The 17,163-nt window shown below is 45.4% G+C and overlaps 1 protein-coding gene across 1 annotated transcript; it reads right to left on the bottom strand.

Annotated features, from left to right (window-relative positions):
* Window positions 1-10,164: 10,164 nt before the first annotated feature.
* LOC131941562 (uncharacterized) lies at window positions 10,165-16,188 on the bottom strand. The gene is made up of 3 exons (XM_059300856.1): window positions 15,527-16,188; window positions 11,398-11,562; window positions 10,165-10,774 (listed from the first exon to the last, which is right to left on the bottom strand). The coding sequence occupies exons 1-3, from the start codon at window positions 15,711-15,713 to the stop codon at window positions 10,596-10,598; spliced, it is 531 nt and encodes a 176-aa protein (XP_059156839.1). The 5' UTR covers window positions 15,714-16,188; the 3' UTR covers window positions 10,165-10,595.
* Window positions 16,189-17,163: the final 975 nt, after the last annotated feature.

Raw genomic sequence — 17,163 nt, forward strand, 5'->3', positions numbered from 1 at the left:
AGGTGTTCTTAGATATCATTCCTACAGTGGGAGGTGGGGAGATGTTCTTAGATATCATTCCTACAGTGCTGTGACTAGCTGTAGTATGTTTGCTGGGACTAGCTGTAGTATGTTTGCTGGGACTAGCTATAGTATGTTTGCTGGGACTAGCTGTAGTATGTTTGCTGTGACTAGCTGTAGTATGTTTGCTGGGATTGTATGGCAATGGCTGCCTTATGGAACCCTTCCTTTGATTTGTGTGAGCGCTGAGAGCACATGGCACAACATGACTTGTTAGGTTACCTTGTCCAGCACCTGAAAGCTGCTGGGTTAAGCATGTCTCACCTGATGCTTCACTTGACTGACTCAAGACAAGATATTCATCCGGGTTTTTTAGGTTCTTCAATAAAGTGATTTTTAGAGGATTCTTTTGCTTGTTCAATGGGTGAAATTGTTTGTGAAGTGATCCAAGATGTCTCCCAGCCACTGCTAGAGATGGGTTTGATAGACTGGGCGTGGCAGGATGTGGTGAGAGACTGGTGTGCACCTGGCTTAGTGTGGTGATACAACTGGTAGCTGGAACAAATGGCAAGGGATTACTACTTACACAAGGCACAATGGAGGGGGATGATCCTTGGAATGAATTGAAAGCAGGCAAGACTGGTGGTTTACCATCAAACTGGATCTGAGCTCTTAGAATGGGGGCTACAGAGGGCCCTACATACAGAGGCACACAATTGGGTGTCAATGAATCATCCACTTTTCTTTTCTTTACTGGAGGCAATAAGGTTTTTATGATATTTATTTGACCAACTTTGACAGAGAGTGGTTTAGTACTCAGATGTGGGACAACCAGAGGTGTTGTGGTGTTCTCAGATAGCACACGTACTGTGGAGGGTGTTGAGGTGTTCTTCCATTTCACACCTACAGTGGGAGGTGTGGAAGTGTTCTTAGATATCACCCCTAGAGTGGGAGGTGCGGAGGTGTTTTCAGCTGTCACTCCTACAGTTGGAGATGTGGAGGTGTTTTTAGATATCACACCTACAGTGTTAGGCGTGGAAGTGTTCTTAGATGTTAGGCCTACTGTGGGAGGTGTGGAGGTGTTTTCAGATGTCACACCTACAGTGGGAGGTGTGGAAGTGTTCTTAGGTGTTAGGCCTACTGTGGGAGGTGGGTAGGTGTTCTTAGATGTCACACCTACAGTGGGAGGTGGGTAGGTGTTCTTAGATGTCACACATTCAGTGGGAGGTGGGGAGGTGTTTTCAGATGTCACACCTACAGTGTTAGGAGTGGAAGTGTTCTTAGGTGTTAGGCCTACTGTGGGAGGTGTGGAGGTGTTTTCAAATGTCACACCTACAGTGTTAGGAGTGGAAGTGTTCTTAGGTGTTAGGCCTACTGTGGGAGGTGTGGAGGTGTTTTCAGATGTCACACCTACAGTGGGAGGTGTGGAGGTGTTTTCAGATGTCACACCTACAGTGGGAGGTGTGGAGGTGTTTTCAGATGTCACACATACAGTGGGAGGTGTGGAAGTGTTCTTAGGTGTTAGGCCTACTGTGGGAGGTGTGGAGGTGTTTTCAGATGTCACACCTACAGTGGGAGGTGTGGAAGTGTTCTTAGGTGTTAGGCCTACTGTGGGAGGTGTGGAGGTGTTTTCAGATGTCACACCTACAGTGGGAGGTGTGGAGGTGTTTTCAAATAGCACACCTACAGTGGGAGGTGTGGAGGTGTTCTTAGATATCACACCTACAGTGGGAGGTGTGGAGGTGTTCTTAGACGTCACACCTACAGTGGGAGGTGGGGAGGTGTTCTTAGATGTCATACCTAAGGTGGGAGGTGTGGAGGTGTTCTTAGATGTCACATTTACAGTGGGAGGTGGGGAGGTGTTCTTAGATGTCACATTTACAGTGGGAGGTGTGGAGGTGTTCTTAGATGTCATGCCTACTGTGGGAGGTGTGGAGGTGTTCTTAGATGTTAGGCCTACTGTGGGAGGTGTGGAGGTGTTCTTAGATGTCATGCCTACTGTGGGAGGTGGGGAGATGTTCTTAGATATCATTCCTACAGTGCTGTGACTAGCTGTAGTATGTTTGCTGGGACTAGCTGTAGTATGTTTGCTGGGACTAGCTATAGTATGTTTGCTGGGACTAGCTGTAGTATGTTTGCTGTGACTAGCTGTAGTATGTTTGCTGGGATTGTATGGCAATGGCTGCCTTATGGAACCCTTCCTTTGATTTGTGTGAGCGCTGAGAGCACATGGCACAACATGACTTGTTAGGTTACCTTGTCCAGCACCTGAAAGCTGCTGGGTTAAGCATGTCTCACCTGATGCTTCACTTGACTGACTCAAGACAAGATATTCATCCGGGTTTTTTAGGTTCTTCAATAAAGTGATTTTTAGAGGATTCTTTTGCTTGTTCAATGGGTGAAATTGTTTGTGAAGTGATCCAAGATGTCTCCCAGCCACTGCTAGAGATGGGTTTGATAGACTGGGCGTGGCAGGATGTGGTGAGAGACTGGTGTGCACCTGGCTTAGTGTGGTGATACAACTGGTAGCTGGAACAAATGGCAAGGGATTACTACTTACACAAGGCACAATGGAGGGGGATGATCCTTGGAATGAATTGAAAGCAGGCAAGACTGGTGGTTTACCATCAAACTGGATCTGAGCTCTTAGAATGGGGGCTACAGAGGGCCCTACATACAGAGGCACACAATTGGGTGTCAATGAATCATCCACTTTTCTTTTCTTTACTGGAGGCAATAAGGTTTTTATGATATTTATTTGACCAACTTTGACAGAGAGTGGTTTAGTACTCAGATGTGGGACAACCAGAGGTGTTGTGGTGTTCTCAGATAGCACACGTACTGTGGAGGGTGTTGAGGTGTTCTTCCATTTCACACCTACAGTGGGAGGTGTGGAAGTGTTCTTAGATATCACCCCTAGAGTGGGAGGTGCGGAGGTGTTTTCAGCTGTCACTCCTACAGTTGGAGATGTGGAGGTGTTTTCAGATGTCACACCTACAGTGGGAGGTGTGGAAGTGTTCTTAGGTGTTAGGCCTACTGTGGGAGGTGGGTAGGTGTTCTTAGATGTCACACCTACAGTGGGAGGTGGGTAGGTGTTCTTAGATGTCACACATTCAGTGGGAGGTGGGGAGGTGTTTTCAGATGTCACACCTACAGTGTTAGGAGTGGAAGTGTTCTTAGGTGTTAGGCCTACTGTGGGAGGTGTGGAGGTGTTTTCAAATGTCACACCTACAGTGTTAGGAGTGGAAGTGTTCTTAGGTGTTAGGCCTACTGTGGGAGGTGTGGAGGTGTTTTCAGATGTCACACCTACAGTGGGAGGTGTGGAGGTGTTTTCAGATGTCACACATACAGTGGGAGGTGTGGAAGTGTTCTTAGGTGTTAGGCCTACTGTGGGAGGTGTGGAGGTGTTTTCAGATGTCACACCTACAGTGGGAGGTGTGGAGGTGTTTTCAAATAGCACACCTACAGTGGGAGGTGTGGAGGTGTTCTTAGATATCACACCTACAGTGGGAGGTGTGGAGGTGTTCTTAGACGTCACACCTACAGTGGGAGGTGGGGAGGTGTTCTTAGATGTCATACCTAAGGTGGGAGGTGTGGAGGTGTTCTTAGATGTCACATTTACAGTGGGAGGTGGGGAGGTGTTCTTAGATGTCACATTTACAGTGGGAGGTGGGGAGGTGTTCTTAGATGTCATGCCTACTGTGGGAGGTGTGGAGGTGTTCTTAGATGTCATGCCTACTGTGGGAGGTGTGGAGGTGTTCTTAGATGTCATGCCTAAAGTGGAAGGTGTGGAGATGTTAGATATCACACGTACTGTTGGAGAGGTTAGGGTGTTTTCTAATAGCACACCTTTGGTGGAAGGTGTGAGGGTGTTCTTAGATATCACACCTACAGTTGAAAATGTAATAGTGTTCTTAGACTTCAGACCTAAAGTGGTCGGGGTTTGATGAGCCAAAGTGGTAGGGGTTTGATGAGCCAAAGTGGTAGGGGTTTGATGAGCCAAAGTGGTAGGGGTTTGATGAGCCAAAGTGGTAGGGGTTTGATGAGCCAAAGTGGTAGGGGTTTGATGAGCCAAAGTGGTAGGGGTTTGATGAGCCAAAGTGGTAGGAGTTTGATGAGCCAAAGTGGTAGGGGTTTGATGAGCCAAAGTGGTAGGGGTTTGATGAGCCAAAGTGGTAGGGGTTTGATGAGCCAAAGTGGTAGCGGTTTGATGAGCCAAAGTGGTAGCGGTTTGATGAGCCAAAATGGTAGGGGTTTGATGAGCCAAAGTGGTAGCGGTTTGATGAGTCAAAGTGGTAGCGGTTTGATGAGCCAAAGTGGTAGGGGTTTGATGAGCCAAAGTGGTAGCGGTTTGATGAGCCAAAGTGGTAGCGGTTTGATGAGCCAAAGTGGTATGGGTTTGATGAGCCAAAATGAATGTTGTTCCCTTGCTAACAAAAATACTTTTTATATTGAAGCTAGTATTCTCTAAAACAGTGCTGGGACTAGCTGTAGTATGTTTGCTGGGACTAGCTGTAGTATGTTTGCTGTGACTAGCTGTAGTATGTTTGCTGGGACTAGCTGTAGTATGTTTGCTGGGACTAGCTGTAGTATGTTTGCTGTGACTAGCTGTAGTATGTTTGCTGGGATTGTATGGCAATGGCTGCCTTATGGAACCCTTCCTTTGATTTGTGTGAGCGCTGAGAGCACATGGCACAACATGACTTGTTAGGTTACCTTGTCCAGCACCTGAAAGCTGCTGGGTTAAGCATGTCTCACCTGATGCTTCACTTGACTGACTCAAGACAAGATATTCATCCGGGTTTTTTAGGTTCTTCAATAAAGTGATTTTTAGAGGATTCTTTTGCTTGTTCAATGGGTGAAATTGTTTGTGAAGTGATCCAAGATGTCTCCCAGCCACTGCTAGAGATGGGTTTGATAGACTGGGCGTGGCAGGATGTGGTGAGAGACTGGTGTGCACCTGGCTTAGTGTGGTGATACAACTGGTAGCTGGAACAAATGGCAAGGGATTACTACTTACACAAGGCACAATGGAGGGGGATGATCCTTGGAATGAATTGAAAGCAGGCAAGACTGGTGGTTTACCATCAAACTGGATCTGAGCTCTTTGAATGGGGCCTACAGAGGGCTCTACATACAGAGGCACACAATTGGGTGTCAATGAATCATCCACTTTTCTTTTCTTCTTTACTGGAGGCCATAAGGTTTTTATGATATTTATTTGACCAACTTTGACAGAGAGTGGTTTAGTACTCCGATGTGGGACACCCAGAGGTGTTGAGGTGTTCTTCCATGTCACCCCTACAGTGGGAGGTGTGGAGGTGTTTTCAGATGTCACACCTACAGTGGGAGGTGTGGAGGTGTTTTCAGATGTCACACCTACAGTGGGAGGTGTGGAGGTGTTTTCAGATGTCACACCTACAGTGGGAGGTGTGGAGGTGTTTTCAGATGTCACACCTACAGTGGGAGGTGTGGAGGTGTTTTCAGATGTCACACCTACAGTGGGAGGTGTAGAGGTATTTTCAGATGTCACACATACAGTGGGAGGTGTAGAGGTGTTCTCAATTGGCTTTTGTACAGAGGCAGGTGTGGACACATAAGGCTCTATGCACAAATCACTGGCAGAGTACGGACAACACAAATTTCCAGTTGGGCATGTTTGATGTAGACAAGTTACATGCTCAGATATGTATGACCCACTAATACCCTCACTGTGTTGAGGACTGGCAGTGTCAGAGATGGCCACTTCTTGTACTGGCCGGTCAGTTTGGGCTGACAAAACTAGATGAGTAGGCTGGTCACTTGACTGGTCACTTGAATGTCTGCTAGTTTCACACAGTCCAGCTACAGGTGACTCCATAAATGCAGCTGGACCAAGTCCATTTATATGTTGTCTTCTACAGATTTTCCTACATGGGAATTGACTACCTAAAATAGTTGGTCTGAATTTTACCTTTGGTGTTTTGTTTTCACCAGGGTCAAACATGCTCAGTACCCTTCGCGCCTTCACTTAGAAATGGGCTTTTCTGGATCTTCAATTTTCAATGGAAATATCAACTTCTATAACCTGTGGATTGAATGTATATAGCCATTAGTTTTAAGAGCAGGGTCTACATCTTGACAAAATGTTATTAAACTAAAGCACATGACATAAATAAGATGGACTTTAAGAAAGGGATAAAACAATTATTTCTACAGAGTAATAAAATGTGTGCTTATAAAAAAAATGGATTGTGTTTTTTTTTAAATTTGATGAGAGCTGTTTGTTAATATTAATAATTTAGATAACTAGGCCATAAGCAATATTTAAAATGAACCAAAACAATTTAGTCTTGTGTCACATTAGAAAAAAAAACAATCTGTAGGAAAAAGGTTTTCATATTTTCATGTAAACATGATGGATGGGGGGGGGGGGGGGGGGTCTCTTTTTTATGCCAACTACCCCCCCCCCCCATAACAGTAGTAATTAGGCCTACTCTAAATATTACTAAGTAATAGCAGAACTCAAAATGTAGACTTGTAGACTCTATACTCTAATCTAGGCGCTATAGATTAGTTAGTTTTTTTTAGTTTAAGTATAGTATAGATCTGACACTGATTCTAAAAATATCAAATTTTCTGAATTATTTTCGGGCTTAAATTTTTATTATTTAGATCTAGATCTAGTCTATTATTTTTAAGGGTGTTTTGATTGCATAATCTTAAAAAAACGTTTTCTAATTTTTATCCAAGTCATTGTATGATTGTCAAAATTAAATTAGACATTAGATTTAGATCTAGATCTAGATCTATCTAGAATTCTAGATTCAAGATCTATCTAAAATCTAGATAATCAAGCTAGATTCTAGATCAAGTATTCAATAATGGGTAATCTATCGTTTTAGATTAGGTACGTAAAATCGCCCACTGCTATTTACCTCATTGTCAAGGCTTTAATAAAAGTATATTTATTATTGTGATATATTTGTGTCAAATATTATAGATAAATAATAAACCTAAATCAATGGCTAAATATATTAATATAAGCAAGAAATTAACTTTAGGCAGCAGTGCTTGCAAGCAGGATTTGCAATAGTATATAAAAAGCTGCCATCTGTAAGGAGTGGCTTCCCCTGAATCTTGTGCTATAAGTTTACAATAAAAAATAAATAAACAAGATGGGTGCTATAGTAAATGAGCATGGTTGCATCTGTTGGAAACATCACTAGTCTTCATTTATTACTGAAAAGTTTTAATTCAATTGTTTAAAAACAGCTAGATCTAGATAACTAAAACAAGGAAACATTTTAGTATTTTTCAAAACCTAAACTGTCCTAAACTAAATCCTCCTCAAAATGTGAAATAATTATTAAAATTTAAGAAGTCACCTGTTTTTCATATTACTAGTCGCGGGCGATTTTACGTACCTAAAACGATAGATTACCCATTATTACCCAATAAATATAATGAATGATTGAAGTTTTAAAGGATTCTCGTCCAATCTGTGGTAGATCTAGATTTATTATCTTGAATCTACAATTAATAATTATCTATAACTTGAGGTTTGAAGTTTGAAGTATCTAGAATTTCTAGAGCTAAACCAAGACAACTAGTCTACTACGAGTACTAACTTATTCATTAAATCATTCATAATTTTCATATTCATATCATTTCAATCAGTAAATCAGAATAAATCTAGTCTAGAGAGTTTAGAATAGTTTAGATTGTCTAGAAATCTAGATCTATCTACAACACAAATTCCAGCAGGACTTGAAAATAGAAAATGAAAGACTAGAATCTAGTCTAGATCTAGATCTAGATCTTCTAGAGATCTAGATCTACTAATCTAGATCTAGATCTAGATGAGATCTAGATTCTAGATCCAGATTCTAAATCTAAAAATCTATGATTAGATAGATCTAGATTTCTAAATCTAGATCTAAATCTAGATCTAGAGTTTAATTAATAATTAAGTTCACAAAAAATACAACAGCGTAAGTTGTAACCGGAAGTTGTAATGGTTAGTGCGTGTCAAAAGTTAAAACGAGACCAGAGTTTGAATTTGTTTTCAGTAAAAAACATTTCATGCTCCACTGTTTTCATAGGGTTGCCAGGTGTCCAGTTTTGAACTGGACAGTCCAGTATTTGAGCAGACTGTCCAGGATAAAATAAATATAAATACTGGACAAGTATATGAATAATACTCTGTTACCCCCCTAAGGGCCCCTTCTTCTGCTTTGCGGCATACCTGAGAAGAGAAGGATGGAAAGGTGTCCAATATTTTCGGAAAAGGTATCTGGCAACCCTATGTTTTCAAAATATTTTTTTAACAGATAGCCTAGATCTAGATTCTAGATCTAGATTCTAGAATAGATCTCGATTCTACATAGTATAGTGTTAAGCTTTAAACTGTTGAGCTAACGTTCAAGACTAACTCCGGGGGGGGGGGGGCTTAGGCGTGCATCCTTTACCTTAAGTGTAATAACATTGAAGCTAGTAGTAGTTAACTAGATCTAGATCTAATTTGAGGCGGATCAAACTTGAGCGGGCTGGTGGGGCTGAAAAGTTTTGGAAGAGGGTGTAATTTTGTGCTAGGTGTGATCCCATCTGTATAAAATGCAGACCTAGATCTAAACGTCAAATAAGATACAAAGAAATCATTAATATTATTTTCTTGAACTAGCCCTTAGCCTAACCCACAAGCCTAACCCTAGGTAAGATCTAATGCGTTAAAAATTGAATTCTAATGCCATTTGCACTTAATGACAACAACGAAAAACACACACTATCAAGACAAGTTTTGAACCCGAAAGCAATACTGGACAGCCGCCACACTATATATTTTGCCACTTAACGATTGAAAATAATGTGTAAAAATAAGTAGCCTGCATAATAATATTAAACGAAACCCTCTCTTAAAATTTTTAAAAATATGTATGCCTATAAATAACAGCTAAATATAGCGAATGTGAGAATCTCTATGCACGTTGCGTGTTTACTCAGTGGTTGGCGGATATAATCAGTTTCTTCTCGGCATCTCTTGGGGGGGGGGGGGGGGGGGAACTGAGCCCACCCGAAGAAAGTCTACCTCCCCCCTACCCCGAACGAAATGGAATTTATACAGGGCCGGCGCTACCTATAAAGCGAACTAGGCGGCAACCTAGGGCGCTGTCCGTAGGGGGGGGGGCAAAATGGGTTGGAAAAACAAATTGAAAGTTTAAAGGGGGGGGGGTGCAAATCGAAAGTTTGTCCCCGGGAATGGTCGCTGATAATACGGGGGCACGAAAACAATTGAGTGGGGGGTGGCGCTTTTAATAAGTTTTGCCTAGGGCGCTAAATAACCTGACGCCCGTACTGAATTTATATAGAAAATATAAACTTAACAGTGTACGCCCCCCACCCCCCGTAAATTTAAGTCCGCCTCCCAAAAAATTTCAAGTGCCCCTCCCCGGAGAAAAAAGTCTGGAAGAAACACTGGGGGGGGGGGGGGGAGGGGGGAAAGGAGCCCCCCCCCCATAAAGTCTATTTAATTTATGAAGTCGAAGTTAAATAAACTAATCTATCGAGTGATTAAATTTATCTCCTTTAGTTTTGAAACCGTTTAATTAATCTTGTCATCGAAGTGGAGCGTAACTGGAATGTTTGAATAAAATGGCTGTGTTCAGAGTTTCTTCCAGGCATCTCTTCCGCCCCCCCCCCCCCCGAACGCAATTAACTGTAATGTTTGAATAAAATGGCTGTGTTCAGAGTTTCTTCCAGGCATCTCTTCCGCCCCCCCCCCCCCCCCGAACGCAATTAACTGTAATGTTTGAATAAAATGGCTGTGTTCAGAGTTTCTTCCAGGCATCTCTTCAGCCCCCCCCCCCCCCCGAACGAAATTGAATTTATTTAGAAAATAGATACTTTTGACGTTGTCCGCCCCCCCCCCCGGAAATTGTTGTCTCTCCCCCTCCCCCCCCCCCCCCGAAAATTCTGGAAGAAACACTGGCTGCGTTAGAAGTGGGTCAAGATTGAGTTGGAAGATTTGCCACAAACAAATAAAAAACATACAGAGGTAACGATCTAAATAAAAGCTTGTAAAAATAACGAGTTTTTTTTTAATTAAACAAAAACAAAACTTCAATACTTTAAAAGTTTTAATCACTAAAATTGCATTACAAATGAACATCAACAATGTGCGTATTATAGCGCGGAAAATTAGTACTTCATATGCAGTGTTTCTTCCAGACTTTTTTCTCCGGAGGGGCACTTGAAATTTTCGGGGGAGGGGGGACGGTAGACTTTCTTCGGGGGGGGGGGGGGGGGGGGCGCACACTGTTAAAATTATATATTTTCTATATAAATTTCGTTCGGGGGGTCCCCCGAAGAGATGCCTGAAAGAAACTCTGCATATAAGAAACTTTAATTTAAAATTTAATAATTAATTACGCATCAATTAAGTCAAATTTTGATGTCACATTGCAATGTTATCAGATCTTGATGTACGTGCTAAGTTTTTTTTAAATTAGTCCGTTAGAAGTGCTCGCGACGTCATGACGGACGAAGCACTAGGCGGAGTACCAGGAAGTGAGGTAAACAAAAGCTGGTAAAAAAAAACGTGTGGAATGTGCAGCCAATCAGAGACTCTCATAACTCCGGTGAATTTTCTGTTTAGCTCGACGTGTGCCCAGGACAAGCAGGCTAACACCGCTCACCATGATGACGACAGATGCAAAGACCGACAACACGAAAGCCCAAGCCAGGTTGTCGTGTGTGTAGGTGGAGTAGAGTATAGCGCCCATCACACCTAGAACACCTGTGATTAGATTCACGGGATTAGGTTTCAGCAAAATACAATAAATTAAGATTAGACACTAGAAATCAGGATAAATCAATATTGCTTGAAGATTTAACAAAACATTTGATTAGGATTAAATCAAACAATCTAGTATTCAGACTTTTAGGCAAGTTAATGTAGAAATCTAAAGAACTGGTTCATCTAATTGAAGGCTTCTCAAAGATTCTCGTGGCTCTTTTGTTTGCACTGTTTGTCGAGTTAAGGTCTGTCATAGCGTCAGGATTAGTCCAGGCATGTTACTGCGGCAGCTGAGGCCTGACATATGTTCGTATATTCATATGTTCACGTGTTCATATATTCATATGTTCACGTGTTGATGTTACCTCTTCGTGTCAAAAGAAAAAACAAGCTAATGAACCAGACGAGGCACAAATGACGCACGTTATGAGCAAAGATGTGTACACTACCCCCCCCCCACATCGAATCTCCATTTGTTTTTCACCGTACAAAGTTATCGACCTAGTCAAATCTTACCTCACACATTGCCCCCCCCCCCCCCAATCAAACCTTACCTCCCACCCCCCACCCCCAATCAAATCTTACCTCACACATTGCCCCCCCCCCCCCCAATCAAACCTTACCTCCCACAGTAGCCGCCACTGCAGCAAGCCTGCGAGCCAAGTTCTGGTAGATGAGAAACCTGTTCTCAAGGACCTGGACGCCATAGGAAAACACCAGAGCCGCCACGGATGTGACGTCAGCAACCAGAGCAACAATTTCCAGACATTGGGTGGCTAGTGGGTTCCCTGGGTGGGGTGAGAGGTCAAAGTTGACATCACGTGACATGCTCATGGTAGTGCTATTGATAACTCACACATTCAAGCTGTTTACAACAATGCCCACGTGAATCACGTGTGTTGGATACAGCAAAAAGCAGCTTACCAAGCACGTTCAGTGAGCACCAGACCCCGTGTGTTGGGTACAGCAAAAAGCAGCTTACCAAGCACGTTCAGTGAGCACCAGACCCCGTGTGTTGGGTACAGCAAAAAGCAGCTTACCAAGCACGTTCAGTGAGCACCAGACCCCGTGTGTTGGGTACAGCAAAAAGCAACTTACCAAGCACGTTCAGTGAGCACCAGACCCCGTGTGTTGGGTACAGCAAAAAGCAACTTACCAAGCACGTTCAGTGAGCACCAGACCCCGTGTGTTGGGTACAGCAAAAAGCAGCTTACCAAGCACGTTCAGTGAGCACCAGACCCCGTGTGTTGGGTACAGCAAAAAGCAGCTTACCAAGCACGTTCAGTGAGCACCAGACCCCGTGTGTTGGGTACAGCAAAAAGCAGCTTACCAAGCACGTTCAGTGAGCACCAGACCCCGTGTGTTGGGTACAGCAAAAAGCAGCTTACCAAGCACGTTCAGTGAGCACCAGACCCCGTGTGTTGGATACAGCAAAAAGCAGCTTACCAAGCACGTTCAGTGAGCACCAGACCCCGTGTGTTGGGTACAGCAAAAAGCAGCTTACCAAGCACGTTCAGTGAGCACCAGACCCCGTGTGTTGGGTAGAGCAAAAAGCAGCTTACCAAGCACGTTCAGTGAGCACCAGACCCCGTGTGTTGGGTAGAGCAAAAAGCAGCTTACCAAGCACGTTCAGTGAGCACCAGACCCCGTGTGTTGGGTAGAGCAAAAAGCAGCTTACCAAGCACGTTCAGTGAGCACCAGACCCCGTGTGTTGGGTAGAGCAAAAAGCAGCTTACCAAGCACGTTCAGTGAGCACCAGACCACGTGTGTTGGGTAGAGCAAAAAGCAGCTTACCAAGCACGTTCAGTGAGCACCAGACCCCGTGTGTTGGGTACAGCAAAAAGCAGCTTACCAAGCACGTTCAGTGAGCACCAGACCCCGTGTGTTGGGTACAGCAAAAAGCAGCTTACCAAGCACGTTCAGTGAGCACCAGACCCCGTGTGTTGGGTACAGCAAAAAGCAGCTTACCAAGCACGTTCAGTGAGCACCAGACCCCGTGTGTTGGGTAGAGCAAAAAGCAGCTTACCAAGCACGTTCAGTGAGCACCAGACCCCGTGTGTTGGGTACAGCAAAAAGCAGCTTACCAAGCACGTTCAGTGAGCACCAGACCCCGTGTGTTGGGTAGAGCAAAAAGCAGCTTACCAAGCACGTTCAGTGAGCACCAGACCCCGTGTGTTGGGTACAGCAAAAAGCAGCTTACCAAGCACGTTCAGTGAGCACCAGACCCCGTGTGTTGGGTAGAGCAAAAAGCAGCTTACCAAGCACGTTCAGTGAGCACCAGACCCCGTGTGTTGGGTACAGCAAAAAGCAGCTTACCAAGCACGTTCAGTGAGCACCAGACCCCGTGTGTTGGGTACAGCAAAAAGCAGCTTACCAAGCACGTTCAGTGAGCACCAGACCCCGTGTGTTGGGTACAGCAAAAAGCAACTTACCAAGCACGTTCAGTGAGCACCAGACCCCGTGTGTTGGGTACAGCAAAAAGCAGCTTACCAAGCACGTTCAGTGAGCACCAGACCCCGTGTGTTGGGTACAGCAAAAAGCAGCTTACCAAGCACGTTCAGTGAGCACCAGACCCCGTGTGTTGGGTACAGCAAAAAGCAGCTTACCAAGCACGTTCAGTGAGCACCAGACCCCGTGTGTTGGGTACAGCAAAAAGCAACTTACCAAGCACGTTCAGTGAGCACCAGACCCCGTGTGTTGGGTACAGCAAAAAGCAGCTTACCAAGCACGTTCAGTGAGCACCAGACCCCGTGTGTTGGGTACAGCAAAAAGCAGCTTACCAAGCACGTTCAGTGAGCACCAGACCCCGTGTGTTGGGTACAGCAAAAAGCAGCTTACCAAGCACGTTCAGTGAGCACCAGACCCCGTGTGTTGGGTAGAGCAAAAAGCAGCTTACCAAGCACGTTCAGTGAGCACCAGACCCCGTGTGTTGGGTAGAGCAAAAAGCAGCTTACCAAGCACGTTCAGTGAGCACCAGACCCCGTGTGTTGGGTAGAGCAAAAAGCAGCTTACCAAGCACGTTCAGTGAGCACCAGACCCCGTGTGTTGGGTACAGCAAAAAGCAGCTTACCAAGCACGTTCAGTGAGCACCAGACCCCGTGTGTTGGGTAGAGCAAAAAGCAGCTTACCAAGCACGTTCAGTGAGCACCAGACCCCGTGTGTTGGGTACAGCAAAAAGCAGCTTACCAAGCACGTTCAGTGAGCACCAGACCCCGTGTGTTGGGTAGAGCAAAAAGCAGCTTACCAAGCACGTTCAGTGAGCACCAGACCCCGTGTGTTGGATACAGCAAAAAGCAGCTTACCAAGCACGTTCAGTGAGCACCAGACCCCGTGTGTTGGGTAGAGCAAAAAGCAGCTTACCAAGCACGTTCAGTGAGCACCAGACCCCGTGTGTTGGGTAGAGCAAAAAGCAGCTTACCAAGCACGTTCAGTGAGCACCAGACCCCGTGTGTTGGGTAGAGCAAAAAGCAGCTTACCAAGCACGTTCAGTGAGCACCAGACCCCGTGTGTTGGGTACAGCAAAAAGCAGCTTACCAAGCACGTTCAGTGAGCACCAGACCCCGTGTGTTGGGTACAGCAAAAAGCAACTTACCAAGCACGTTCAGTGAGCACCAGACCCCGTGTGTTGGGTAGAGCAAAAAGCAGCTTACCAAGCACGTTCAGTGAGCACCAGACCCCGTGTGTTGGGTAGAGCAAAAAGCAGCTTACCAAGCACGTTCAGTGAGCACCAGACCCCGTGTGTTGGGTACAGCAAAAAGCAACTTACCAAGCACGTTCAGTGAGCACCAGACCCCGTGTGTTGGGTAGAGCAAAAAGCAGCTTACCAAGCACGTTCAGTGAGCACCAGACCCCGTGTGTTGGGTAGAGCAAAAAGCAGCTTACCAAGCACGTTCAGTGAGCACCAGACCCCGTGTGTTGGGTAGAGCAAAAAGCAGCTTACCAAGCACGTTCAGTGAGCACCAGACCCCGTGTGTTGGGTACAGCAAAAAGCAGCTTACCAAGCACGTTCAGTGAGCACCAGACCCCGTGTGTTGGGTACAGCAAAAAGCAACTTACCAAGCACGTTCAGTGAGCACCAGACCCCGTGTGTTGGGTAGAGCAAAAAGCAGCTTACCAAGCACGTTCAGTGAGCACCAGACCCCGTGTGTTGGGTAGAGCAAAAAGCAGCTTACCAAGCACGTTCAGTGAGCACCAGACCCCGTGTGTTGGGTACAGCAAAAAGCAGCTTACCAAGCACGTTCAGTGAGCACCAGACCCCGTGTGTTGGATACAGCAAAAAGCAGCTTACCAAGCACGTTCAGTGAGCACCAGACCCCGTGTGTTGGGTAGAGCAAAAAGCAGCTTACCAAGCACGTTCAGTGAGCACCAGACCCCGTGTGTTGGATACAGCAAAAAGCAGCTTACCAAGCACGTTCAGTGAGCACCAGACCCCGTGTGTTGGGTACAGCAAAAAGCAGCTTACCAAGCACGTTCAGTGAGCACCAGACCCCGTGTGTTGGATACAGCAAAAAGCAGCTTACCAAGCACGTTCAGTGAGCACCAGACCCCGTGTGTTGGGTACAGCAAAAAGCAGCTTACCAAGCACGTTCAGTGAGCACCAGACCCCGTGTGTTGGATACAGCAAAAAGCAGCTTACCAAGCACGTTCAGTGAGCACCAGACCCCGTGTGTTGGATACAGCAAAAAGCAGCTTACCAAGCACGTTCAGTGAGCACCAGACCCCGTGTGTTGGATACAGCAAAAAGCAGCTTACCAAGCACGTTCAGTGAGCACCAGACCCCGTCCTTGCACGTCCACAGCCCCGCGTAGATGTAGGTGGAGAAGACATACAAGACCGACCACTCCGGACTGCTGAACGCCACGATAAACCCACACACAGCCAGCACCAGCAGCACATGGAAGCAGATGACCAACCGCTGCACGTCATCTCCCGGCGCCATTTCACTTCGACTGTCTCGTGGCAATCTGTCTGGGGTGCTAGATCACGTGTCTTGTTCTCATAGATTACGTGCCTTACTCACGTAGTTGACGGCTTACTGACTGAAATCCCATGAAATCACCAAGTATCCCATGAAATCCCATGAAATCACGCGAAATCCTATTAAATCACGCGAAATTCCATTAAATCTATTGAAATCAGAAGTACAAGTCTTCTGCAACTTGAAGACAGTGAAAGTTGCGACCGTCGACTGCAACACGTGATCACCGTGTTTTTTGTACTCAGCGCCACACACGGTGTACCGAGAAGTTGTCAGCAGACGTGAGCCAACTAAAGCACGACGTATTCACCAGTTATCAGCAGACGTGGGCCAACTAAAGCACGACGTATTCACCAGTTATCAGCAGACGTGAGCCAACTAAAGCACGACGTATTCACCAGTTATCAGCAGACGTGAGCCAACTAAAGCACGACGTATTCACTAGCCTGATCCGGTGTATGTCACGTGACTGGCTATGGTTTACGTCTTTCTGCTTTAGACGTACAGAGTATTGTGTTGTGATTGATTAGGCTGCTAGAGTATTGTGTTGTGATTGAGTAGGCTGCTAGAGTATTGTGTTATGATTGAGTAGGCTGCTAGAGTATTGTGTTGTGATTGAGTAGGCTGCTAGAGTATTGTGTTGTGATTGAGTAGGCTGCTAGAGCATTGTGTTGTGATTGAGTAGGCTGCTAGAGTATTGTGTTGTGATTGAGTAGGCTGCTAGAGTATTGTGTTGTGATTGAGTAGGCTGCTAGAGCATTGTGTTGTGATTGAGTAGGCTGCTAGAGTATTGTGTTGTGATTGAATAGGCTGCTAGAGTATTGTGTTGTGATTGAGTAGGCTGCTAGAGCATTGTGTTGTGATTGAGTAGGCTGCTAGAGTATTGTGTTGTGATTGAGTAGGCTGCTAGAGTATTGTGTTGTGATTGAGTAGGATGCTAGAGTATTGTGTTGTGCGACGATTGAGTAGCCTGCTAGAGTATTGTGTTGTGATTGAGTAGGCTGCTAACTTTTTGAAATAGAACCTCGGCTGTCGTCGATAATGTGTCTGAAACCCAGTGGCGTAGGTAGGCTAAGGGGGGGGGGGGGTCCATCCGGGGTTGATGTTTAGCCCAAGACTTCTACATTTGGCCATTAGTTCGATCATGGGCGTTTTCTTTTTCTGGCATGTGAGAGCCAAGTCATCTGGCAAGTCATCTGGCAAGTCACCAGGCAAGTCATCAGGCAAGTCATCAGGCAAGTCATCATCTAAGTCATCTGGCAAGTCATAAGCCAAGTCATCAGTCAAGTCATCTGGCAAGTCATCAGGCAAGTCACCAGCCAAATCATCAGGCAAGTCATCTGGCAAGTCATCAGGCAAGTCATCTGGCAAGTCATCTGGCAAGTCATCTGGCAAGTCATCTGGCAAGTCA

Source organism: Physella acuta, unplaced genomic scaffold (genome assembly GCF_028476545.2).
Source record: "Physella acuta isolate Inbredline_101_S28 unplaced genomic scaffold, ASM2847654v3 ptg000365l, whole genome shotgun sequence".
In the NCBI taxonomy this organism is placed as follows: Eukaryota; Metazoa; Mollusca; class Gastropoda; family Physidae; genus Physella; species Physella acuta.